General features: G+C 45.9%; 1 protein-coding gene across 1 annotated transcript; it reads left to right on the top strand.

Moving 5' to 3' along the window:
• The first annotated feature begins 21,697 nt into the window (after window positions 1–21,697).
• LOC119301282 (phosphoenolpyruvate carboxylase 2-like) lies at window positions 21,698–27,253 on the top strand. The gene is made up of 10 exons (XM_037578230.1): window positions 21,698–22,017; window positions 23,043–23,434; window positions 23,517–23,601; window positions 23,741–23,963; window positions 24,154–24,257; window positions 24,338–24,425; window positions 24,586–24,740; window positions 24,847–25,845; window positions 26,193–26,579; window positions 26,695–27,253. The coding sequence occupies exons 1-10, from the start codon at window positions 21,829–21,831 to the stop codon at window positions 26,989–26,991; spliced, it is 2,919 nt and encodes a 972-aa protein (XP_037434127.1). The 5' UTR covers window positions 21,698–21,828; the 3' UTR covers window positions 26,992–27,253.
• Window positions 27,254–27,468: the final 215 nt, after the last annotated feature.

The following is a 27,468-nucleotide window of genomic DNA, read 5'->3' as shown; positions in this document are numbered from 1 at the left end:
GCCCGAAGAGGGGAACGGCGACGTGGCGGCGATACAGGGCTTCCGGAGGCCCGTGAAGCGGTGGGGAGGAAGAGGGGGTTGTGGCGGAGCTTCTGAGCTAGTCGGGGGGAGCGAGGGGTGGCCGGAGACGGCTGCTATGGCGAACGGCGGCGACGGTGGTGTTCGGCCGTGTGAGGGAGAGAGCGAGGGAGAGGAGGGGAGAGCCGGGGCGAGTGAGAGAGAGCAGGGGGGAGGCGTGGCGTCGTCCAGGGGCATCGAGGCGAGGAGGGGAGCGCAGGCAGGCAGGGAGAGAGGTGGCGTGGCGCGGTGGCGCGCGCGCGCCGGCCACACTCCCCTCCCTCTGTCGGGACGAAGACGACAGAGGAGGGTGACGGGCTGGGCCGCCTGCTGGCTGGGCCGGCCAGCTGGCTGGGCTGCACAGGGAGGAGCCCAGGTAAGCTTCTCCCCTTTATTTTATTTTTCTGTTTTCTAATTTCTGACATTTGTTTTGATTTAAATAATATATTAAATCATTTATTTAACTTATGCCAATTTTTGCAGGGGCTAGATATATTATTCCAGAGCTCCTTTATAATTGGCATAATATTTGGACATATATTAATATATATAGAAATATATTTCCAATGCAAATATTTATGCATTAATTCCAAATGCCCAAAATAAATGTCCATGAGCCACTAAAAATATTGGTTTGATTATTATCTCTGTCCAATATTTTCAGAGAGCAACATGAGCATTTTCTTGGACCCTTTTGGAGAAATTTTTATTTGGGTCATTTTCAAAATGATTCTGAGGGTTTCACAGATCCCCATTTCAAGTTTCTGATGAAAGAATAAACATGATGCAACACTCTAATGCATGACTAGCTAGGGTGTGACAACTCACCCCCACTCAAAAGAATCTCGTCCCGAGATTTGGGTTCCTCCGGGAAGAAGGCGGGGTACTCGAGTCGAAGACGATCCTCCCTTTCCCAAGTTGCTTCATCCTCAGAATGGTGCGACCATTGAACCTTGAGAAACTTGATATTATGACGTCGAGTGGTACGCTCGGCCCGATCGAGGATACGAATGGGGTACTCTCGGTATGTAAGATTATCTTGGAGATCAAGCGTTTCGTAGTCTACTCCACGGATAGGATCCGAGAAGCAACGCCTGAGTTGGGAAACATGGAAGACATCGTGGACTCTGGAGAGGTGCGGAGGTAGTTCCAACTGGTAGGCAACTTCTCCTCGTTTGGCGAGAATGCGAAAAGGTCCAATGTAACGAGGAGCCAATTTGCCTTTGATACCGAAACGATGGGTTCCCTTCAGAGGGGTGACCCGAAGATAAGCCTTCTCGTCAACCTCGAAAGTCATAGCCTTATGCTTTCGGTCATATTGACTCTTTTGACGGGATTGGGCTGTTTTCAACTTTTCACGAACGATGCGAACTTGTTCTTCTGCTTCCTGAATCATATCCGGGCCAAAGAATTGTCTTTCCCCGGTCTCTGACCAGTTAAGGGGTGTTCGACACCGTCGTCCATAGAGAACTTCAAAAGGGGCTTTACCCAAGCTAGATTGATAGCTGTTGTTGTAAGCGAATTCGGCAAATGGAAGGCACTTCTCCCAGTCCATTCCAAATGAGATAACAGAGGCTCGAAGCATGTCCTCTAGAATCTGGTTGACGCGTTCCACTTGACCACTCGACTGAGGATGGAAAGCGGTGCTAAAGGAGAGACGAGTTCCCATAGCATTTTGGAAACTTTCCCAAAATCGAGAGGTGAAAAGACTTCCTCGATCCGAGTTAATTTCCAAAGGAACACCATGGAGGGACACTATTCGGGAGATGTATAAGTCTGCCAGCTGACTAGCGGTTATACTCTCACGAACAGGTAGGAAATGGGCTACTTTGGAAAGACGATCGACAACGACGAAGATAACATTATTCCCTCTCTTGGTCCTGGGAAAACCGGTAATGAAATCCATACCAATTTTATCCCATTTCCATTCAGGAATAGCTAAGGGTTGAAGGGTGCCAGCAGGCCGTTGGTGCTCTGCTTTTACACGACGACAGACGTCGCAATTTGCAATATACTGAGCAATTTCTCTCTTCATCCTAGTCCACCAGAACCTCTGGCGTAGGTCCTGATACATCTTAGTGCTACCGGGATGAATGGTGAGAGGAGATTCATGAGCTTCCTTAAGGATCAAACGCCTCAGGTTTCGCACTTTGGGAACCACTAGTCGATTCCCGAAGTATACGACCCCTTGATCATTAATGGAGAAGCAATTCGCAATTCCTTTCTGAATGTTTCTTTTGATGCGGGAAATTCCCGGATCTACCTTCTGTGCTTTGATAATCTGGTCCGTAAGGGTAGGTTTTGCCACCAAGGTGGAAAGAAAACCTTGAGGAACAATGTGAAGGTTAAGCTTCCGAAATTCCTCATGGAGAAGCGGTTGACTTTGTTGTAACATCAGGTTGTTACAATAAGATTTACGACTTAGCGCATCAGCCATGACGTTGGCTTTGCCTGGGGTGTAGGTTATCCCTAAATCGAAGTCTGTGATCAACTCAACCCAACGTCTTTGCCTGAGATTTAAATCCGGTTGGGTGAAAATGTACTTCAGGCTTTGGTGATCAGTGAATATTTCGCAACGATTACCGAGGAGGTAATGTCGCCAGGTCTTAAGTGCATAGACTACGGCTGCAAGCTCTAGATCATGAGTAGGATAATTCTCCTCATGTGGGTGCAATTGCCGTGAAGCGTAGGCAATTACGTGTCGATCTTGCATGAGAATGCAACCTAGTCCTTGTCGTGAGGTGTCGCAGTAGATAACAAAGTCCTTAGAGAAGTCTGGCGGTACCAGTACGGGAGCAGAGGTCAGGCGTCTTTTCAGTTCCTGAAAGCTGTGCTCACATTGTGGAGTCCATTCGAACTTCTTATCTTTCTTGAGGAGTTCGGTTAGAGGTTTAGCAACTTTGGAGAAGTTTTCGACAAAGCGACGGCAATAGCTCGCTAAGCCTAGAAAACTCCGAACTTGCTTGACCGATTCAGGTGGAGTCCAATTAAGGACGGCTTGAACTCGCTCAGGGTTAACAGCAATACCTTTACCAGATATTACATGACCCAGATAGGTCACTTCTGACAACCAGAATTCACATTTAGAAAATTTGGCATAAAGGCGATGCTCTCGAAGTTTCTGCAACACTAGCCTTAGATGTTCGGCATGTTCTTCCTCGTTCTTGGAGTAGATGAGTATATCATCGAGGTAAACCACGACGAATTTATCCAAATACTCCATGAAGATTGAGTTCATTAACCGAGAAAAAGTGGCTGGAGCGTTGGTTAATCCAAAGGACATGACGGTGTACTCGTATTGGCCATAACGAGTAACAAAGGCCGTTTTAGGAATGTCCCCGTTTCTGATTTTGATTTGATGGTAGCCCAACCTCAAATCCATCTTGGAGAAGACTGAGGATCCAGCGAGCTGATCATACAGGTCGTTGATCCTGGGAAGTGGATATTTGTTCTTGATTGTGACCAAATTAACAGGTCGGTAATCTACAACCATCCGGTCCGTACCATCCTTCTTCTTGACGAATAGGACGGGGCAAGCCCACGGAGATGAGCTAGGTCGGATGAAACCCTTTTTCAAGGACTCATCGAGTTGTTTCTTAAGCTCGGCTAGTTCTAGGGGTGCCATCTTATAAGGTCTTTTAGCAATCGGAACGGTTCTTGGAATGAGGTCTATTACAAACTCAACATCCCTGTCAGGTGGAACACCTGGCAATTCCTCTGGAAAGACATCCGGGAAGTCACGGACTACCGGAACGTCCTCAAGGTCTGGCAAAGGGCTGGCGTTAAGAGAATATAATTGTTGCTTGGCTATTCGGGTCAAGACATTGACTATCTTCCCCGAAGGATGGGTGAGTTGAACAGTCCTAGAGAAGCAATCAATTTTGGCTTGATGAGCTGACATCCAGTCCATACCCAAAATGATATTAATATCTGAAGATTTAAGGGCTATCAAAGACGCGAGGAAAACAAGTCTGTCGACTTGGATTTCATTTCCATGGCTTACTCTAGAAGTTTGCCATTTGGATCCCGGAGTTTGAATTACCATAGAGGTTGGCATATCACCGAATGCGACGTTATGCAAGCGAGCATAGTTTTCAGATATAAAAGAATGAGAGGCTCCTGTATCGAAAAGAACAGATGCCGGGTGGCAATTAACAAGAAGCGTACCAAGAACGACGTTGGGATCCTCTTGAGCTTCTTCGGCAGAGATACAGTTGACATGGCCACGTGAAGCGGTGACCGGCTTGGCGTGGAATATTTTTCCTGTCGGCTTGCCACGGACAACAGCTTTAGCAGATTGATTGGGGTTGGTCTAGGGACACTCACGCATATAGTGGCCAGATTCCCCACACTTGAAACAAGTCACGGAACTGGTACGTGGAGGAGCATTGTTAGATGGACCCCCATAGGGCTTGGCCGGTGCAGACTGTTGAACAGGGCGAGGCGCCTGGAAAGATGGCCTCGGTGTGAACCTGGGTGGCAGGGCGGTGTTGGGTACCCACACGCGGCGCTTCTGAGGACCAGCACCGGATGAGGAACCCATGTCACGGCCATGCTTGCGTGTTGCGTCATAGTCAGTCTGACCAGTTTCAGCACTGATGGCTTTGTTGACAAGTTTCTGGAAGGATGTGCACTCATGCAGACGGAGGTCGCGGCGAAGCTCAGGACTAAGGCCCTTACGGAACCTTGCTTGCTTCTTGGCATCAGTAGACACTTCCTCAGTTGCATATCGGGCGAGATTACCAAACTCCCTACTGTAAGCGTCCACAGAAAGCCGGCCTTGGGTGAAACTACAAAATTCTTCACGCTTACGGTCCATGAGACCCTCCGGAATGTGATGTTCACGGAAAGCCTCGCTGAATTCAGCCCAAGTAGTGACATGGCCCGCTGGGCGCATAGCTCCATAATTCTCCCACCATAGACTGGCGGGGCCTTCAAGATGATATGCAGCAAAGGTGACCTTGTCAGCCTCCGCTACCAGCGCGGAACGCAGTTTGTGAGAGATACTGCGAAGCCAGTCATCAGCGTCGAGAGGCTCGACGGAGTGGTGGAACGTGGGTGGATGTAATTTGATAAAATCACTGAGTGACACCACGTTAGTCCTCTGATGGTGTGCCGTGTTCTGTTCAATACGCTCTAACAAACGGTTGGTCTCCCGCTTGTTTCTCTCAGCTTCCATCATAACCTCGGCTAGTGAAGGAGGATGAGGCAGATTTGCATCCCTGGCTTCACTGCCTTCGGCCTGCTCTTGAGAAGCAGGGTTAGCGCGCGTGTTGACCATCCTAGGTAAACAAGACAATGATTTAGTCAGGATGATAAAATTCCGACATAGGATAAAAATGTAAGGGATAACTCGAAATGCAAGATGATCATCCGTATGACATGGTAGATACAGAAACTGCTTCTTTATTCCATCGTCATACACACCATACAGGGTTTAGTACAAGACCAAACAAAGTACCATTACGGTGAAAAGAGGATTACATCTCATCGGAGGCATCCCAAGCTCCTATACATTATTTTTCTACACCTCCGGAAAGAGTACAAACTAGGTCATATCCCCCGAGTCACGCGGGACGATAGATGACACAGCTAGTGCGAACTAGTGATACTACCACTAACTCAGACCGATCCGTAGTAGTCCTCGTAGAAGTCACCTCCATAGCCTGGGAGCTCAACATGATCATCCGGAAACAGACGATCTCGCGGAGCTTGTGGACCATAGGGGCTAGGATGAGGCCTTGGACCAACAAACGGTGGCCTGCGGGGACCGCGAGGTGGGGTGATGCCTCCTACATCACGCCAAACCATCACGTCTGGCAGAGCAGATCTCACAGGATAGAGATCGCGCATATCTGAGAATCCAGCTTGCACCGTCGGTGCGAACCGAGTCAAAGTGGCCCAGTGGTCAGCACGGGTGTTGAAAAGCTCTAACCTCAAGGCCCGATTTTCACGGTCCTTATCCTCGAGCATCTCAGCAGTGGTGCGAGTCCGTGAATCCTCCTGAGTGGGGTCAGCATAAATAGCCTGGAGATACCCTTGTGCTCCCGGAAGTGATCCTGGCATATACCGGAAATCAGAGTCCCGAAATATACCAGATCTGACTCGCATAATGGTCATCATAGAGTAGGCGGCGTCCTGCACCGCCATCTCAATAGTAACCCCGAGTCCATAGGAGCAGTGAAGAGGCTCGGTGGATCCAGGATAAGATGGAAATATCCTGACAGTGCAGAGATACTGGCTTTGATTAAAGTCTCGGAATTGCTCTTCGACCGTGTACTCAGGATACCAGCGGTATCCAGCCTCAGTCATTACCCTGACCAACTTGGCAGTATGGCCAGGTACATCTAGGCATCGAGTCAGGCGAACCACTTGATTGAGGTCGCGAGTGGCCATCTGAAAGCACAATCATAATGCAAGGCATTAGAATTTCTAGCAAAATTTCGGCAGCATAACAGCTGTAAATGCTCAAGAAGGATTTTGAGACATTTGACAAAGGATTACATACACACTCATCATCATCATAACAAGGTTCTGAATCCATTCTAACAACATAAGGTGGTAGTAGAACTGAACTAGGCTTGTATCCATCAAACTTATAAGGTACTACTGATTAGTAACACGTGATCCTGATAGAGAGAACAGATCCTAATTCCTTATCCCCCGGTGGAAGAATGGACTGACTCAGATCAGAATGTCATAAGATAAAGGAGTAAAAAGAGCCTTACGTTCCATCCCACAAACAATTCCCCTACATATAACTAAAGAATTTCTAGACTCAACATCGACCAGTTTGGCTTGGAGAACCTACAGGCAGTCCGGCTCTGATGCCAACGCTGTCAGGACCCCGACTCGATGTCACATCGATCTAGCTGGTAACACCTCATATCACTTTGCGGCCTCACGCACGGTATCCCTACGGGTGTCGTCTTACCTTTTCCCGGGACCGTTTGCGCCTTTTGGCTCACGTATATGATAGTGTCGCTAGCATCCATATGATAAAGAGCCCGGGCTGACATGACTAGTCGCAAACCCAAAGTGGCACAGACTTACAGGGACAGGCATCCATGACCCAGCTTCGAACGTGTCGGTCATCAGCAAGTGGGTCCGGGCTGTAGCACTGGGCTAGCAGGACTCCGGTAAACCGGGCTGTAGCGGGCTAACAGGACTCCGGTACTCAAAGCGTGACATTTCCTCGAAGGGACAGACACAGGAACGAAGAAGGACACATGCCGGCCAGCCTAAGTGTTCCAGAGCAGTAGCAAGCTACCATGGCTCAGCGGCAACACTAGGAGACATTTCCCGGTAAGAGAGGCTACTAAAGATAAACAACTAGATAGTCAGATCCCACACATACCAAGCATTTCAATCATACACACAATATGCTCGATATGTGCAAATACAACGAAGCATCACAACATGACTCTACGACACAAGTACTTTATTTAAGGCTCAGGGAGCCATACATAACATACACACAGGTACGGGTCTCACGACCCAACATACAAGTCATACAGTCATACAAACCAGCAGCGGAAGTAACTTGTCTGAGTACAGACAACTAGTAAAATAAAAGAGGCTTGGAAAGCCTAACTATACTACGTGGTCCTTCACAAGCTCAGGTTCACCACCTGGGTCTTTAGCCTACTCGTTGATGTCAACGTCTACATAGAACCCATCAGAAGGGGTTGCAGCGTCTTCTGTAAAAATGTAGATTATAGCAACATGAGTACAAAGGTACTCAGCAAGACTTACATCAGATCCTACATACATGCATATTATCAAGAAGGGTTGGTGGAGTTATTGCAGCAAGCCAGCTTTGACTCTTGGCTAGACTATCCTACGATACTCCAACTTGAAATGGTTTTGCGCACACAAGTCCACTACTCACCAATTCAATACACTACCGAGGATCCACCTCCGTCTTCCTATGGAGGAGCCATCCTCGGCACTCACACTTATCTTGAGGCTTTTAACAGTTTCCATTTACTTGTCTATGAACTGTATAGGCAACCAAGTAGTCCTTTACCGCGGACGCGGCTATTCGAATAGATCATGTTAACCCTGCAGGGGTGTACTCCTTCATACACGCTCTCACCACTTACCGTCGTTTACACGACATGTACTCGGCAACCTTCAAGCGGAAGCCCAACGTGGGTGTCGGCCACGACCTACCTAATCACCTAAGCCTCCAGTCCAGGTTTATCGCCTATCCAGGTTCCATCCGCAGGGAGTCCGGCCGAGGTTTCCCATACGGCCCCGAACGATGTGAACAGGGTTCCCGAGATACCTAACGGGTATTCGGTACACCGTGCCACGTACCTACTGCATCACAGCCCACCCCTACGGTCAGCGCTGTCCACGGCCTCCAGTAGGCTACAAACACCAGAAACTACTTGCAACTCCTGGACGGAGAACTAGGGTGAATAAGAAGCCAAGAGGGTCCATTGGTTTCGGGCCCAATGCATGGTAGTAGCTGATTCTTAAATCACACATACAGATCTCAGTGCTTAAGGTCGGCTTCAATGAAACAACCCACCATGTACTCCTACATGGCCTCTCATCGATACCTTTACCAAATTGTGTTCACCTCACCACTATCATTACCGAGATAAACATTTCACTCTAGCCCATCACCCAGATGAACCAGACCTGACACGACTCTAAGCATAGCGGGCATAGCAAGGTAGGAACAACACATACATATGGCTCAATCAACTGCTACACATGCTAGTGGGTTTCATCTAGTTACTGTGGCAATGACAGGTCATGCAGAGGAAATGGGTTCAACTACCGTAGCACACAGCAGTTTGAAACGCGTTGTCTTAATGCAGTAAAAGAGAGCAGGAGCGAGAACATGGGATTGTATCGATATGATCAAATGGTTGGTTGCTTGCCTGATGGTTCGATGCACTGATACGGTTCTTCGTTAGGGTAATCACGGTACTCCTCGGAGGCAGAACCTGTCGCAAAGGACACCGATACACAACCATCACCAAACAATGTGCAACAATATGATGCATGCATGAAACATGGCAATATGAGTGTGTTGGGCTAATGCAACTAAAACCAGAAGAGTTTGAGCAAATTTGAATCAAGGATTCAAATTTCAAATTCAAATATGGCCTTTTAAAGTGCTTTTCCTTGTTCTGCTTAAAACATCAATTTAACTTGTTTGATCATGCATGAAAATAGTACAGATGGATAGATTGGATTTTTCTGATCATTTTTCATATATAATTTGTCCAATTTGGAGTTACAGAATAAAAGTTATGAATTTTTGAAGTTTAAATAATATTCTGGAATTTCCTGATTTAATTTAAATCCAGAAATATAATTATTGCGCCAGCATGACGTCAGCATGACGTCAGTGGTCAACTGCGGCTGTCTGGGGTCAAACCTGACGTGTGGGGCCCACACGTCAGTGACAGGGGGGTTAAACAGGGTTAAATTAATCCTAATTAGGGGTTAGTGGCGCTGGGGCCCACTGGTCAGTGTCAGGGGGTTAACTAATAGTGGTTAGCACTAATCCTAATTAGCTACAGGGCTGGGCCCACCTGTCAGGGACTCAGGGGGTCCTGCCGTGGTCAAGGTGGGTCAAACCCACCGGCGACACGACGCCGGCGAGGCCCGAGACGGCGGCGCGATGCGGGATCGCGCTACAGGGCACGGGCGAGGCCGTTCTTGGGCTCGTTGGAGAGCTCTTGCTCCCGCGCGTCGAACGGTGGTGGTGGCCGAGCCTGGGGTGGCCGGTACCGTCGACGGCGAGCTCGGCTGCGGCCGCCGGAGTTCGGGTGCGGTCGGAGTCGGCGTTGCAGGGTGTTTGGTGAGGCGTTGGTGCGTGCTGCGTGTTCCTAGTGAAGTGTGGAGCACGCTAGTGTGCTCGGTTGGGTGCTACGGTGACCGTGGCCACGACAGCGACATCGCCGGCGGCGTGGAGCTCTCGGCCAAGGTGGGGCTAAGGCCTAGAGGTCGAAAGAGACCAGGGAAGAAGGGGGAAACGACTCGGGGGCTCACCGCGGTTGCAGTGGGCGTCGAAGCGGGCTCGGAGACGCGCTGGAGACGGCGAATTCGACGACGATGATGGTCGGAGCCCGAAGAGGGGAACGGCGACGTGGCGGCGATACAGGGCTTCCAGAGGCCTGTGAAGCGGTGGGGAGGAAGAGGGGGTTGTGGCGGAGCTTCTGAGCTAGTCGGGGGGAGCGAGGGGTGGCCGGAGACGGCTGCTATGGCGAACGGCGGCGACGGTGGTGTTCGGCCGTGTGAGGGAGAGAGCGAGGGAGAGGAGGGGAGAGCCGGGGCGAGTGAGAGAGAGCAGGGGGGGAGGCGTGGCGTCGTCCAGGGGCATCGAGGCGAGGAGGGGAGCGCAGGCAGGCAGGGAGAGAGGTGGCGTGGCGCGGTGGCGCGCACGCGCGCCGGCCACACTCCCCTCCCTCTGTCGGGACGAAGACGACAGAGGAGGGTGACGGGCTGGGCCGCCTGCTGGCTGGGCCGGCCAGCTGGCTGGGCTGCACAGGGAGGAGCCCAGGTAAGCTTCTCCCCTTTATTTTTTTTTTCTGTTTTCTAATTTCTGACATTTGTTTTGATTTAAATAATATATTAAATCATTTATTTAACTTATGCCAATTTTTGCAGGGGCTAGATATATTATTCCAGAGCTCCTTTATAATTGGCATAATATTTGGACATATATTAATATATATAGAAATATATTTCCAATGCAAATATTTATGCATTAATTCCAAATGCCCAAAATAAATGTCCATGAGCCACTAAAAATATTGGTTTGATTATTATCTCTGTCCAATATTTTCAGAGAGCAACATGAGCATTTTCTTGTGCCGAGCCTTCCACCCTTTACCAAGTATATAGATGCATTAATTAAATAAGAGATATTGTGATATCCCAACAAGTAAACATGTTCCAACAAGGAACAACATCTCCATGTTCCAACAAGGAACAAACTTCAATCTTCACCTGCAACTAACAACGCTATAAGAGGGGCTGAGCAAAGCGGTAACATAGCCAAACAACGGTTTGCTAAGACAAGGTGGGTTAGAGGCTTGGTTCAACAATATGGGAGGCATGATAAGCAAGTGGTCGGTATCGCAGCATAGGCATAGCAAAAGAGCGAGCAACTAGCAAGCAAAGATAGAAGTGATTTCAAGGGTATGGTCATCTTGCCTGAAATCCCGCAAGGAAGAAGAACGAGTCCATGAAGAAGACAAACGGACGTAGTCGAACGGATCCTCACAAACACGACGTTATCAGAACCAACCCGAAGAAGCAACACCAGAAAGAAGCAAACAATCATGGTAAACAACCACCACATAAGCATGGCATGATGCACAAACAACTATGATGCATGTCCAGTTTAATGAAGCATGGCATGGCAAAATGCACAAACAATCCTACAAATTAAGTGGAGCTCAATATGCAAAGAGTTGCATATTGACGAAACACCACGACAAGTTATTTAGTTCGATCTCGTTTATGTACCCAACAATATTAAATGTTGTTAAACATGGAAAGCGGGTGAAGCAAAGTAAAACTACCTATCTAGTCAAGGTTAAATGAGACCGGAAACAACGAACAACAAATTCCGGTAAATCCCCATATGCATATTTTTGATTTGGTGCTGTTCTGCCCTAAACACAATTTTAGGGTTGTTAAACATGCAAAACAAGTACACCATGTTAAACTAGGCATTTTTCTACCCCATTTACATATAAAGATTATTTAAAACCGAGCTACGATTATTTAGTTGTGAATTAAATCATTTTAACATGGCATAGGAGCAAATTTAAACAAACATCATTTTAAACATGTCAAACATGATCAAAAGTTGGATATTGTGAAACTAGATGAAATTCTAGTCAAGTTACATATATAACTTATTTAGATCTGATGCACGGTTGAGAAGTTATTAAATGCATGAACTTTAGGGGCTATTCTGCAAAACTGGCACTCTCTCGGAAAATAGCTAAATCCGCTGGACAGAAAAAAAAATAGAAACGGGCCGAAACAAGTTGGCCCAACAGGAGGAAAAATAGAGGAGGGGCGCTGCAGTGTGGCCTCACCCATGGGCCTTGGCCCGTCGGTGCTGGGCTGGACAAGGAAGGCGGCTGGGCCTCGGCGCAGGCGCGGTGCGGGCAGGCCGCGGAGGAAGCTGGGCTCTCCTGGCGCTGGCTGGGCCTGTGGTCAACGAACGATTGGGAGGTGGCCCAAGCACGAGCTGGCGCTGGACTTGGCGAAGGCGCGGTCAACGCGAGGCGCGGGCGAACGGGCGCCTCGTCCTCTTGTTCCTGAAGCAGGGAACGAAACGGAACTCGATGCGGACGGCGACGGCGAAGAACTCGCCGGATCCACCTGATCCGGGCGAGGCAGCGGCAGGGGAGGCCGGAAACGACAGCGGGGCACCCAGATCCGGCGGCCATGGGGGACCCTGAACATGGCAGGAGAGAGAGGTTAGAGGAAGGAGGAGAGGGAGACGGTCAGGGAAGGCGCATGGCGGCGGGGTACTGGCCTGACCGGCTTGTCCGACGATGGTGCTCACCGGCGACGAGGTAAGGAGGAGGAGGCTCGGCCGGCGCGGGGATGCTCCAGATCAAGCGGGAGGAGCTCGGGAGGCTCTCCCGATCCAGAACGAGCGGGACATCTCAGGAGCGGCGTATAGGCGACGGTGGAGAGATCCGGGCCTAGGCGGGCCCCGGATGGGCTTCACGGGCCACAACGGCTGGTGGTGGAGGAGGAGGTGCCAAGTGGCGGCGGGGGAGAGGGTGGCTGCGGAAAACGAGGTGGAGGCGGCGGCTGATGATTAGGAGCGCGGAATTTTAGGAGGAGGGGTAGGTAGCTGCCCAAAATGGAAGGGGAGGTCGTTTATATAGGGCAGGTTCTAGGGTTAGGGGGTTTAGGGGGGTTTTCGGAGCCTCCGATCGCGATCCGACGGCTCCGGACACAAGGAGGGGTAGGTTGGAGCATGTGGGTTGTGTAGAAGGCCTCGAGCAGAGAGGAGAGAAGAGAGGTAGAGGCCCGGTGACTGTTTCCGGAGACCGAAAACGTCCTACGTTAGACCGGCTATACTGCCGCTATAGTTATCCGTTGGGGCGTCAAACGAACTCTGAATGCGATGAAACTTGGCAGGCGGCCTACCTACACTATAATAAGACCGCACGCCAACTTTCAACACATTCCGAGAACATTTTCTGGCCACTTATAAAATAATACTTCGGACATGCCGCGGGCGCGTGCAAGTGTGTCTAGGCTCAGAACGGACCACGGAAGGAAGGGGAAACCCGGATGGATGCAAGTTTTAAAAACATGATGATGCAATGCACATGATGACATGATGAAAAGCAACACGCAAGCAAATGACATGGCAACGATGGCGAATAACTGGACGACACCTGGCGCAACGGTCTCGGGGCGTTACAACACTCCACCACTACGAGAGGATCTCGTCCCGAGATCTAGAATGGCACCGGAGGGACAAAGGAAGAGAAAGAGGAGAGGTAAGACTAAGTTGCTTCTTTGACAAACGAGTGAAACCACGAACCTTGCGAAGATTAAACCATATAAATAAAGAATGCAATGAAGAAGAACACAGTTGAAAGCACTCCGGTAGGGAAGAGGAACAAGGAATTACAAATTCGGACAGCACTTCGGTTGAAAAGAGATGAAAGACTTGATAAAATGAAAGAGCTTGAGCAAAGGGGCACAACACTCCGGTTTAAAGGATAAGCATGACAAGGACAAGAACAAGGTTTGAAGAGAGCAGCAACACAATGCCTCCGGAAGAAAAGTAAGAATGGAATGGGATGAACGAAGGGAAACAAGATCTCGAGGGAGCACGCTTACAACAAATGTTAGAACAGAGTTGTTGGAAAACCAACAACAAAAGGAATAAACTTGATATGGTCTTATGGAATACATCTCAAAATTATGAGGTGACAACCTGCCACTCATGGGAAGAAGAATTGGATTGGAATGAACAAGGAGACGAGAAAGTATTTCACCGGGAGGATAAAGAAGAACTTGGGTCCTTTATAAGCACCATGGATAGCAACAATCCTCAGGGAAGGCTTTTGGTGAAATATAACCCAAGATAATTCCAACAAAGAGGTTGATGGATTTAAAATATCTCATACTTGATAACTTGTGAATCATGAAAACATGAACTCAAATTATCAAGAATGACATAATACCACCTCCAATGATACAGAAGAAAGAATTGCACTCCAGATTGCAAGATGAAGAAAGCTTGTGCTCCTTTGAAAAGAATCTCAATGAACACTTCGAGAAGGAATTAAATCCTTGATGAACCATCATGTAGAACCTCCATGAGAACTTCGGTAAACAAAGGAAAGATCAAAAGAAATGAAAGAGAAGTTGGAAACATAAGGTGAAGACTTGCAATGATTTAGAAGAAGCTTTTTGGTGATATAATTGCGAGAGCTTGGATCTCCGGAAAAAGAAAGATGAGCACTTGAAACCAAGAATTTAATCATCGTGAGAAAACTCCGGAAGAAAAAATTAACATATGGATGAAACAAGAATAAGAATTACATTATGCTTATCCTTCACCAATTAAATTGATGACAAACAATGGATTTGACAAACTACTTATCCTCGTAGAAATGATTAAGAGTGATATAGCATAAGCTTGGGAAGGTATTCAACGAATCACCGGTCGGGATTGGAAAGAACGAATGAATTGATATGATAACCAAGGAAGAGAGATCTTGAACGAACCATCGTAAGAATTGAAAATGAATGAAGTAAAGGGATGAATCACCGGGTAAGAATTGTGAAATGAACGAAGATACTTGAGACAATCTAGATACATGAGAACGAAGGGATCACAAACTGATTAGAGATCACTTGAACGATGCACCGGTAAGATTGGAGAATGATAACTGAAAGCTGAGAATGAATAAACCTGAACTGATCGAATCCGGAGAAACAAACTGAAAAGAATCTTGAATTGCTCCGGATAGGTGAAAAGAATTTTGACAATCGAAAAACAATTATGAGAGGATGGCCTCTAACTAGAACCACGAATCTTGAAGAGAATGGAGCAAGATTGAGAGAAAATTCTTCTTCGGTCTTCAAAATCTAAGAATTACGACGAGAAACACCACCATGAATTGTTTAGACACTCCGGAAGAATCAAAACAAAGAGGTTGAGCCAATGATGAAAAGAATTCGACAGATCTTGGAGAAAAACATAAGACTGATGATAATTCATTCTTACGTCAAACTTTAGAAAAGAATTTGAGGATAGCTCCGGGAAAATAAGAAGAGTCAGGTAAGATCCTGGGAAAAGACCTGTGGGTTAGGGCCCACTCAAAAGAAACACCGTTGAAAAGATTACTTGAAAAGGAGAAAGCACCGGTTGAATTAGATGACTTGAATGAGATAACATCCTCGAAAGAGCTTGAACGAATGTAGAGTGGGAAACACGAATCTTCGAGATACCTTGAGCACTCCGGAACAATTGAATAGCGAGAGATGACTGAATATGAGGTGCACCGGCAAGAGAAGGTATTTGAAACGAGGAAATGATATGATCAACAAGGTTTGAATTGGTTCCACCGGAGAAGAAAAAGAACGAATAATGATAACTTGAAGCTCCGTTAGTATCTTCTTGAGAATCACCGGGTAAGAACATTGACGAAAAGAATGGAGAGACTTCACACGAATAAAAAGATACTTGATTAAGAAATCTGAGTCCTTGAAGAAAACAAAGGGAGGGAGGGTGGGAAAAACAAAGGAAACTTGAGGACAGATGAAACGAACAACGTTGAGAAGAACTAATAATTGATCTTGCGAAAATTGACAAGATTTGACCCACTTGAAGAGAAGCACACCGGTAGAAAAGGATTGACATGGCAATCTCGATTATCAAGAAGGATTAGTATTTGCATAGGAGTATGAGAACACTGGTTTGGAAAGGTATGGAATCAACATTTGACATCGAAGCAACTCGAATACCACAACTGAAACAAAACAAAGGATTGGCTTGCAGAATAAGCCGGAACAAATATATGATAGATATTTCGCCCGAAGTTTTCGTGGTGGGGTCTACACGGGCTCGATCGTACATCACCATCATGTACAAGGTAGTGCACATGACATACGAAGCGTCCCCGAGTCGGCATAGCCAAGGACTCTTTAAGACACAACGAGACTACTGTAAAACCAACCGTGGATAGGCGGACCACTAGACATCGAACCCCAATTTCATATCATACATCTGTCGGAAATATATCCTAAGAGCTACTTGAATTCCCACTTATAAACTCCCAAAATTTTCCGGTTATGCAATCAGGTGTTGGGGATACAGGGGAAGCATAATATCTCACCCAAACTAACAAATCCTACATCCAGCTGTATCCATCCTTCAACACATAACCAAGAAACCTTCGGAAATCAACTACCTCAACCTTCGAAAAGCATCCGTTATACGAGTTATGGCAATACTCCCGAACTCCCGCCCCAGTACTGGGTGGCGTCAAGGTTATCTCACCAACAACTGCATAAAAGAGATTTTCGATGTCGGCGAAACTAAACTCAGGTATTCCAGAACTGCAACGATAAAATTGTGACGACAACACCTCGGAGCTCAACTCCCCGGGACACTGCCACAAAACCCCTGACAGGAGGCACCAAGACAATGTTCTCGTCATAAAACCATCGGAACGATTCCAAGATACCCGCGTGATCCTAAATTTTTTTAGTGAAATTTGAGAAGAGAAGAGTCAAAACTCTACGTCAGGATGCCTTACCAGAGCGATGAGGAGACTGGGAAGTAAAAAGAATTCCTAAACTCTCTGATATATAATTCCTAAATGACTCAAAACATTTTTCTAGACTCAACAACGGCTGCTAAAAACGATCAAGCAATGGGGGCTCCTAAGGTCGGGGAAGGCTCTGATTACCAACTTGTAACACCCCGGACACACTCGCCGGTGGCCGTTACTCCTGGCGGGATCTAGACTGGCCCCACAGATCAATACTAGTCTTTTTCTGTGCACTTTGTCCTCACTCATGCGCACCGGGGAGCAACTTCCTGGTCGGTCACCCATCCTGACACTACTCCAAGCTGAGCACGCTTAACTTTGGAGTTCTGTCTGAATGGACTCCCGGAAAAGAAGGAATTCCTTATTGATATGAGTAGTCTATCATCCCTAATAAGCCAGACCATCACACATGATGCCATTAGGGTTGAAAAATGCTGGGGCCACGTTCCAGCGTATGATCCAGAAGTGCTTACGGAAGCAAATCAATTGGAATGTGGAAGCGTATATGGATGATATTGTGCTTAAGTCCAACAAAGGTTCCGACCTCCTGACTGACCTCGCTGAGACCTTCGTGAATTTGCGAGCTTTCGACATCAAGCTCAACCCAACCAAGTGTACATTCGGCGTACCCGCGGGCAAGCTTCCCGGTTTCCTCATTTCCGAACGAGGGATCGATGCCAATCCCAAGAAGATAGGGTCAACCATCCGAATGAAGCAACCAGAATGTCTACACGACGTGCATGCCTCACAGGCTGCCTAGCGGCTTTGAGTAGATTCATCTCCAGACTCGGTGAAAAGGCCATGCTGCTTTACCGATCGATGAAGAAGTCTGACAAGTTCGAGTGGACTCCCGAAGCGCAGGCTGCCTTCCAGGAACTTAAAGAACTGCTTTCCATCCAACTGGTGCTAGCTGCTCCAAGCAGCAAGGAACCTTTGCTCTTATATAAAGCAGCCACGAGCCAAGTCGTTAGCACAGTCCTCACAGTGGAACGGGAAGAACAAGGCAAAACCTTCAAGCTCCAACGACCGGTCTCCTACATCTCTGAAGTCCTCACGCCTTCCAAGCAAAGGTATCCGCATTATCAGAAGTTAGTTTATGGAATTTACCTTACTGCGAAGAAGGTGGCGCATTATTTCCAATAGCACTCGTTCACAGTGATAAGTGACGCCCCTTTATCCGAGATCATGAACAACATAGATGCTACTGGCTGAGTGGCTAAGTGGACCATTGAGATCCTCCCATTGGATATCAGGTTTGAAGCCAAGAAAGCCATCAAGTCACAAGCCCTGGCAGAAACGACGGGGATTGATCTTATTGTTAAGTTTCTTTCTGTCTACATCATGCCATCTTGCCTATTGCGTTACTCTGTTTTTCATTAAACATAATACCTTGAGATGCATATGCTGGATAGCGGTTTTGGGGTGGAGTAATAGTAGTAGATGCAGTTGGATTACGGTCTACTTGACATGGGCGTGATGCTTATACGAGATTATGCCATGAATGATCATAGTTATGAATGTTGCTTATCTGTCAATTGCCCAACAGTAATTTGTTTACCATGTCGTTACCTGCTTTTGAAAGAGAAGTCACTAGTGAACCTATGGCCCCCGAGTCCATTCTCTATTAATACTTGTGTTGCTCTATTGGTCTTTTACTATTTTGTCGTTTTGCTATACCACTATCTATCACTATTTGCTTTTAACATTGCAACTAGCAAGGCGAGTTGATTGACAACCCCCTTGCCAAGTTGGGTGCAAGCATTTCTTTGTTTATGTACATGTGTTGTTTATTTTGCTAGCTTGTAGACTCTCACTGGTTTGATTAAACCTTGGTTCTTAACTAAGGGCAATACTTTTTGCTGCTGTGCTACATCACTGTTCATCTTCGGGGAAATCCAGCAACTTCTACGAGAGTAGCATGCCACCCCTACCAACCGAGGCTTGGCGCGAGGAGACGACCGACAATGGCGAGGGAGAAGGGTCGAAAGGGAACGGTGACATGGCTAGGGTTGTCGGGTTGTGGTCACGAGGGGTCCGCCAAGAAATGATCATATATAAAAAGTTTATAGTTTGATATAACATTATTGTACTTTTTGTCTGCTCATAAAGATTGGAGTCGTCAACCATCCCATTCACACATCTCTCAACCTTTCTTCTCCAGACTCTGACACGCAGGTGCATGAAAACCAACAACAATAGACCCCTCATGACCCCCCCCCATTGTGTGTTCCTCTGTCACCTGATCACCGTCTCATGCCATCTTCCACCACTAACATCATTCGGACCAACTACCAAAACTCATCTAAGCTAGCATGCAGGGTTCTTGAGTAGACCAAATTCCACCTGTTTCATGTAGTTCCGTGGCGGGGCACCTTGCTAGTTAGTTGCAAAAGTGCGAGTTATTATTTGATGCAACTAACCATGTTCATCAAATTAAATATAAAGGTTGCCTTGAAAAAATATTGGTTAACAAATGAATTATTATCCTTGGTCGCTTCTGCCTTAATTATATTACCGAATATCACCCATTACATCTTGTTTCTATGTACCAAATTTTAATCTTAGTGTTCCCTAAAAAAATTGTAGTTTAATAATATATTTGTCTACTTATAAAGATTGGAGTTAGTTATGCCTTCACTCATATCTCAGTATTTTCTTGTCGACTTTCTCCACTAACATCATTCGGACCAACTGCCAAAACTCATCTAAGCTAGTGCGTAAGGTTCTTGATTAAATCAAATTTCACCTTATTTCGTGTGGTTCCGTGGCGGGGCACCATGCTAGTTAGTTGCAAAAGTACGGGTTATTACTTGATGCAACTAACCATGTCCATCAAATTAAATGTAAAGGTCGCCTTGAAAAATTGTTGGTTAACTAATAAATTATCAGAATTAGTTGCTTTTTTCTTGATTATATTACCTAATATCGCCTATTACATCTTGTTTCTATGTTTAAATTTTTAATCTCCATGTTTGCCTCAAAACATTTATAGATTGATATGACATTAGTATATTTGTCTGCTTATAAAGATTGGAGTAAGTAGTTATCCGTTCACTCATCTCTTAGTCTTTATTCTCCAAACTCTGACACGTAAATGCATGAAAATCAACAAACAACAAACCCCTCGTGCCCCACCCCCATTTTGCGTTTCTCCGTCTCCGATCACCTTTTCGTGCCGTCTTCCACCACTAACAACATTCAGACCAACTGCCAAAACTCATCTAAGTTAGCGTGCAAGGCTCTCGAGTAAATCAAATTCCACCTTGTTTCATGTGATTCCGTGGTGGGGCATCTTGCTAGTTAGTCGCAAAAGTATGAGTTATTACTTGACGCAACTTACCATGACCATCAAATTAAATGTAAAGGTCACCTTGAAAAATTGTTGGTTAACTAATAAATTGTTAACCTTAGTTGCTTTTGTCCCGCTTATATAATCTAATATTGCTCATTACATCTTGTTTCTATGTTTCAATTTTTATCTCCATGCTCGCCTCGAAAAATTTATAGATTGATATGGCATTAGTATATTTATATCTACTCATAAAGATTGGAGTCAGTAGTTATCCCTCCACTCATCTCTTAGTCTTTCTTCTCCAAACTTTTGACACGTTAATGCATGAAAACCAACAAACAAAAGACACCTTGTGCCCCCCCATTGTGTGTTTCCCCATCACCCGATCACCTTTTCGTGTCGTCTTCCACCACTAACAACATTTTGATCAACTGCCAAAACTCATCTAAGTTAGTGTGCAAGACTCTCGAGTAAATCAAATTCCACCTTGTTTCATGTGATTCCGTGGCAGGGCACCTTGCTAGTTGGTTGCAAAAGTACGAGTTATTACTTGACGCAACTAACCATGTCCATGAAGTTAAATGTAAAGGTCGGATTAAAAAAAGTTGGCTAACCAAGAAATTATTAACCTTAGTTGATATTTTCTTAATTATTTGTATTACCTAATATCACCAATGACATCTTGTTTATATGTTCCAAATTATATTCTACATGTTTCGCTCGCGGGGGCCTCCTCTCGATTATTGAGTACATTTTTCATAAGATATATGATGTCAATACATATGGCACTTGTGCGGGTTGCAAGTACAACATATATAGATGAAAAACAAATACACTTATGAAGAGACATATATAGATGAAAAACAAATACAATTATGAAGAGACTATGTAGAAAAATAACATATGGGTTCTAAATAGTACTCCCTCTGTAAAAAAGTGAAGAGACCATATACAATATTTTAAGAATACATATTTTATGGACAGAAAAATTAACATATGGGTTCTAAATAGTACTCCCTCTGCAAAAATGTCCTACATCTGTTTACAAGCAGAGTACATCTTTCGGTGACCTTTCGTATCTAAACCTTCAACTGGAGCATATCGAACAAATGTACTCCATCCGATTCATATTAAAATGAGTGTAGCTAGGTCTCAGTCGACTGAGATTTAATCAAGACATATCATGCAAGAGAGAAAAAGGAAAAAACAGAAGAAAAAGATCCGCACAGATCTTAAAGTAGGATCGACTGTGACTTAGAAAGACTATACTAAAATTTAGTGATGAGATATAAATTTCATGTATAAAATAATAATTATCTCATGATCTTGAGGGCTGAGGACGGTGGAATCAGGACCGTCCACGTGGACATGTGGATGCTCCCACCATAATCCGTAAACTAATCCCAGTCCCGATCGAAATCCAAATCACGAACACTACCACTTGGACACAAATTAATTTGATTTACAGAGATCTCTCGAGTCCCGGTGAATCCCGGCGGCACTCCTGCCATCCGCCTTCTATAAATAGGCAGCAACTGGAGTCACGACCTCCTCAGTCCCGGCCCCAACCACATCCTCCCCCCAATCTCGCTCCCTCCCTCCCTACCACGCTGGTCCCTGCGAGGCGGCGCGGCGAGCGCGAGCAGTCGGGTCGGCTCCGGTCAAAGCGAGCCGGCGATGGCGTTGTCGGCGCCGGGCGGCGGCAGCGGGAAGATCGAGCGGCTGTCGTCGATCGACGCGCAGCTGCGGCTGCTCGTCCCCGCCAAGGTGTCCGAGGACGACAAGCTCATTGAGTACGACGCGCTCCTCCTCGACCGCTTCCTCGACGTCCTGCAGGGCCTCCACGGCGACGATCTCAGGGAGATGGTAACTCTTTTTTCTTCTTGTTTTCTCTCTCTCGCACTGTTCGATCTCGCACCGGATCCGAGCTGTCCCATCACCCATGTGCTACTGCTGCGCTGCTCCCATTGATTCCTCTGAACTTTACATGTGGCGCTTCAGGGTTCGAGTGGAGTTTTCAGCTCAGTGTTTACGGAGTGGGGTTGACTTTGGGTTAAGTCTCGATGTCGGTAGATTTGTGTGTAATCTGGTGTTGTTAAGTGGTAGTTTGGACGATTGCCCAGCTGCTCAGTTTTTCTGCCACAAACAAATTTTTTTTCGCAGCTAATCTATATCCCATTGTGGTCTTGATTTTGGGAGCACTGCTTTAATTAGTCGAACTGGGTTACTGATTGAATCTCAAATCGTGTCGGTCAAGCATGACTTCATCCGTGGAATTTGCCTCGCTCTATCATTGTTGTGTCAACTGATTTTGGCATATAAGTGCTGGATCTTATGTTGGTCATATACGGGATACTAAATAACTGGCTTAGTAGTTGTGTCAACTGAAGTAATATGTTAACTGACTTGGATCTACTGTAATTATGAAAAATAGCTAACAGTGTTCATCTCTTAGTCTACGAATATACTAGTTGGGTTAAACTGTCGATACAACGGATAGACGCCTTCTTAGGCTAACCGGCATGGAAGTGCTGATAATATTTACATGTATGGAAGTCTCGAGACATTGTCCATTGCTTGTAGAAGACCGTTACATCTTGTTTATACCTTACCTAACAAAGCCTGAGATATGGCGTTTCCAGAGAACCAAACTAGGGGAAAAAAGGTTCTTGAAATCGACTTGCCTTGACTTTTGTTGACTTGGTGGCTCACAACCTGTTTGGTACCTTGCTTGTCAATTGATTAAGAAGACGTAGGCATATAAACAATCAGGTTGCTGGTCGGCTTGATTATCTTTTTGGTACCTTGCTTGTCAGTTGATTAAGAAGACATCCTATATCTTATGTTGATTGATGGACAGCCATAATTGGATTATTATTTTCACTAAACAGGTTCAAGAATGCTATGAGGTGGCTGCTGAATATGAAACTAAGCATGACCTGGAAAAGCTTGATGAACTCGGAGAGATGATAACAAGCTTGGATCCTGGTGACTCTATTGTGATTGCCAAAGCTTTTTCACACATGCTTAACTTGGCCAACTTGGCTGAGGAAGTGCAGATCGCATACAGGAGGAGAGTCAAGCTCAAGAAGGGAGACTTTGCTGATGAAAATTCAGCAATCACAGAATCTGACATCGAGGAAACTCTTAAGAGGCTTGTTTTTGACATGAAGAAGTCCCCTGCTGAGGTTTTTGATGCCCTCAAGAATCAGACTGTTGATCTGGTTTTGACTGCACATCCAACACAATCTGTAAGGAGGTCACTGCTCCAGAAGCATTCGAGGTTAGTTAACCAAACATTGTGATGATAGTAGTCATGATACAATTTCTATATATTAATCCTGATTACAATGACTTTATATCAGGATCCGGAACTGTTTGGTTCAGTTATACTCGAAGGATATCACTCCAGATGACAAGCAGGAACTTGACGAGGCTCTCCAGAGAGAGGTGCTTACTGCTATCCTTATGTTGATTTTCATGCTGTTTCTAAGGCACATTGTTAACATGACAATGCAGTCACAGTAGCCTTACAACATCAGACAGCTGAGATTCTTTCTTACACTTAACCTAGAATCCTCCTTTTTAGATCCAAGCTGCCTTTAGAACTGATGAGATCCGAAGGACTCAGCCCACTCCCCAAGATGAGATGCGTGCTGGTATGAGCTACTTTCATGAGACAATATGGAAGGGTGTTCCAAAGTTTTTGCGCCGTGTTGATACGGCATTGAAGAACATTGGGATCAATGAGCGCGTTCCTTATAATGCTCCTCTTATCCAATTCTCTTCTTGGATGGGTGGAGATCGTGATGGTGAGTGGAATCTCTGTCCCTCGTGATACTGTGCAGCGTACATCTATGATGTATCTACAGTCACTGCAAGCTTTTATTACCTTGGTGGTGTCTGTTAGATGCTACATTTTCTGTATCTGGTCGTATCAAGAACTATGGATAAAGCCAACTGTTTTATGTATCTAAACTTCTAGTACCTTTACAAATACAGGAAATCCAAGAGTGACACCAGAAGTTACAAGGGACGTCTGTTTGCTTGCCAGAATGATGGCAGCTAATTTGTATTGTGCACAGATTGAGGATCTCATGTTTGAGGTAGAAATTGATTGATTACTTTTAACTAAGTTCACATATATTTGATCATTAGAAGTTGATAAAACTTCAAACTATTTCAGTTGTCTATGTGGCGATGCAATGATGAGCTACGCTCGCGAGCTGATGAGCTGCACCGCTCTTCTAAGAAGGATGCTAAGCATTACATAGGTACATAACAGTAACAGTTTTTTTAAATGTAAAATAGTAGGTCAGACCCCTGCCAGAGCTTTAAAAAGGCAGTAACAGCTTCTAGGCATGAAATTTCACATAACATATGCCTTTTTTTTGTTCTACTTATTAATTTGTGATGTTCATCTCCGATATATAGAGTTCTGGAAGAAGGTTCCTCCGAATGAGCCATATCGGGTAATACTGGGTGATGTTAGGGATAATCTTTACAACACGCGTGAGCGATCACGTGAGTTGTTATCCAGTGGACATTCCGACATACCTGAGGAAGCTACTCTGACAAATCTTGAGCAGGTTGAGTAATGTCTACGAAATATAATTGGAACTATACATTTTTTCTTCAATGGTACTATGTTTGGTAGAGAAATGGTCTTTAATATATGTCGGTCTTCTCTTGCAGCTGTTGGAGCCCTTGGAGCTCTGTTACAGGTCACTGTGTGCTTGTGGTGACCGTGTTATTGCTGATGGAACCCTTCTTGATTTCTTGCGCCAAGTCTCTACCTTTGGACTTTCCCTCGTGAAGCTTGACATCAGGCAAGAGTCTGACAGGCACACTGATGCTCTGGATGCAATCACCTCATACCTGGGAATAGGATCTTATCGTGAGTGGTCTGAGGAACACCGTCAAGAATGGCTGTTGTCTGAACTCAATGGGAAGCGCCCATTATTTGGCGCAGACCTTCCCATGACAGAGGAAGTTGCTGATGTTATGGGCGCGTTCCAGGTTATTGCTGAGCTGCCCGGTGACAATTTTGGAGCATATGTCATCTCAATGGCAACATCTCCTTCAGATGTTCTTGCTGTGGAGCTCCTCCAACGTGAGTGCCATATCAAGACACCACTTAGAGTTGTCCCCCTGTTTGAGAAGTTGGCCGATCTCGAGGCTGCCCCAGCAGCACTGGCCAGACTCTTCTCAATAGATTGGTACAGAGAGAGGATCAATGGCAAGCAGGAGGTCATGATTGGGTATTCAGACTCAGGCAAGGATGCAGGCCGTCTCTCAGCAGCTTGGCAGATGTACAAGGCTCAGGAGGACCTCGTCAAGGTCGCTAAGCAATTTGGAGTGAAATTGACGATGTTCCATGGACGAGGTGGGACTGTTGGAAGGGGTGGTGGCCCCACTCATCTTGCTATCTTGTCTCAGCCACCGGACACGATCAATGGATCACTCCGGGTCACTGTTCAGGGTGAAGTTATCGAGCAGAGCTTTGGGGAAGAACACTTGTGCTTCAGGACGCTCCAGCGTTTCACAGCTGCTACTCTTGAGCATGGGATGCGTCCACCCATTTCACCAAAGCCAGAGTGGCGAGCTCTTCTCGATGAGATGGCTGTGGTGGCAACTGAAGAATATCGGTCAATTGTCTTCCAAGAACCACGCTTCGTCGAGTATTTCCGCCTTGTAAGTCCTTGCTCTCATTGACCATCAGGCTAGGAAACATATTAACTGCTTGAATAGACTTTTCAATATGTTGCAAACCTGAACCTGCCAGTGAGATGGAATTCATGCAATGATTTACGGTGGAAACCTATATCATGAAAATAATTTCAAAAAATAATGAATTGTGATAGCACTTAGGGTACCTTCTTTTGCAACTGTAATTTCTATGACAGTACAAACCCTCGCCAATGTTATATTGGCAGCTCAGGTTATTGCAGTAAGGTTTAAACAAAACAAAAACAAACCTTGGTGCCATTCAGGTTGAACCTTCAGTCAAATAATTTCTTTCTGATATTTGTGTTTGACAGGCAACACCGGAGACAGAGTATGGCAGGATGAATATAGGGAGCAGGCCATCCAAGAGAAAGCCAAGTGGTGGCATTGAATCACTCCGTGCAATCCCATGGATCTTCGCATGGACGCAGACACGGTTCCACCTCCCGGTCTGGCTGGGCTTTGGTGGTGCCTTCAAGCATATCCTCAAGAAGGACATCAGGAACTTCCACATGCTCCAGGAGATGTACAACGAGTGGCCATTCTTCAGGGTCACCATCGATCTTGTTGAGATGGTGTTCGCCAAGGGTAATCCTGGCATTGCTGCCTTGTATGACAGGCTCCTAGTTTCAGAGGGGCTACAGCCCCTGGGTGAGAAGCTGAGGGCCAACTATGAGGAGACCCAGAAGCTGCTTCTTCAGGTTTTTGTTACTAAAACGCAGAACTCCTGTACTTCGTTCAACAACACTGCCAGCATTGATCTTCTAGGCCAGTTGTTAAAATATTGACAATAAAACTGGATTTTCTTGATTTCAGGTTGCTGGGCACAAGGATCTTCTTGAAGGTGATCCCTACCTGAAGCAGCGGCTCCGCCTCCGTGACGCGTACATCACCACCATGAACGTCTGCCAGGCATACACATTGAAGAGGATCCGTGACCCAGACTACCATGTTGCGCTGCGCCCCCATCTGTCCAAGGAGGTGATGGACACGAGCAAGCCGGCTGCTGAGCTCGTGACGCTGAACCCGGCGAGTGAGTACGCGCCGGGGCTGGAGGATACCCTCATCTTGACCATGAAGGGCATTGCTGCCGGTCTCCAGAACACCGGTTAGGGCAAGGGGAGATTGCCGGATTATCTTCTTTTTGTACCTTGATGAGATATTTTCCTTTTATCGAGTGCTGTGGGCCTTGTATCTCAGCGGATGTTGCTGCATCTGCCCCTATATCCAGTGAGGAATAATGGCATTTCGCAAGTAGTATAATATTTATAAATAAAGGCAAACAATGATAATTTCTAATCTGTTTGTCAGTCGTACTTGGAACACTTAAGGACATGTACCATGGTGCTATCTTAGGAGTGCCATATTGGATAAATGATGTGGTGGAGAAAAGAGAATTCATAAGTAAATGCTTGTCTTCTTTTAATTAAGAGAAGTCTTCTCTTAATTAAAAGAAGAGAAGAGATGATTTCTTTAGTACAATGTGTCTCACCACGTTTTTAGAAATGGTTAGTTATTGAAGATAAGCCTAAGAGATGACCCGTAAACAATTTTTTTATCATCTTTAAATTACATGTAAGACTTAAGATA

Source organism: Triticum dicoccoides, chromosome 5A (assembly GCF_002162155.2).
Source record: "Triticum dicoccoides isolate Atlit2015 ecotype Zavitan chromosome 5A, WEW_v2.0, whole genome shotgun sequence".
Taxonomy (NCBI): Eukaryota; Viridiplantae; Streptophyta; class Magnoliopsida; order Poales; family Poaceae; genus Triticum; species Triticum dicoccoides.
The sequence above is the reverse complement of the archived record's forward strand: the minus strand, read 5'-3'. Positions and strand labels throughout refer to the sequence as shown.

Bases quoted from the DNA above. Each gene is read 5' to 3' on its own strand.
- LOC119301282 (XM_037578230.1), top strand. From the start codon at position 21,829: ATGGCGTTGTCGGCGCCGGGCGGCGGCAGCGGGAAGATCGAGCGGCTG. The intron at 23,964-24,153 runs GTGAGTGGAATC...TTACAAATACAG, and splicing joins GATGGGTGGAGATCGTGATG to GAAATCCAAGAGTGACACCA. The intron at 25,846-26,192 runs GTAAGTCCTTGC...TGTGTTTGACAG, and splicing joins TCGTCGAGTATTTCCGCCTT to GCAACACCGGAGACAGAGTA.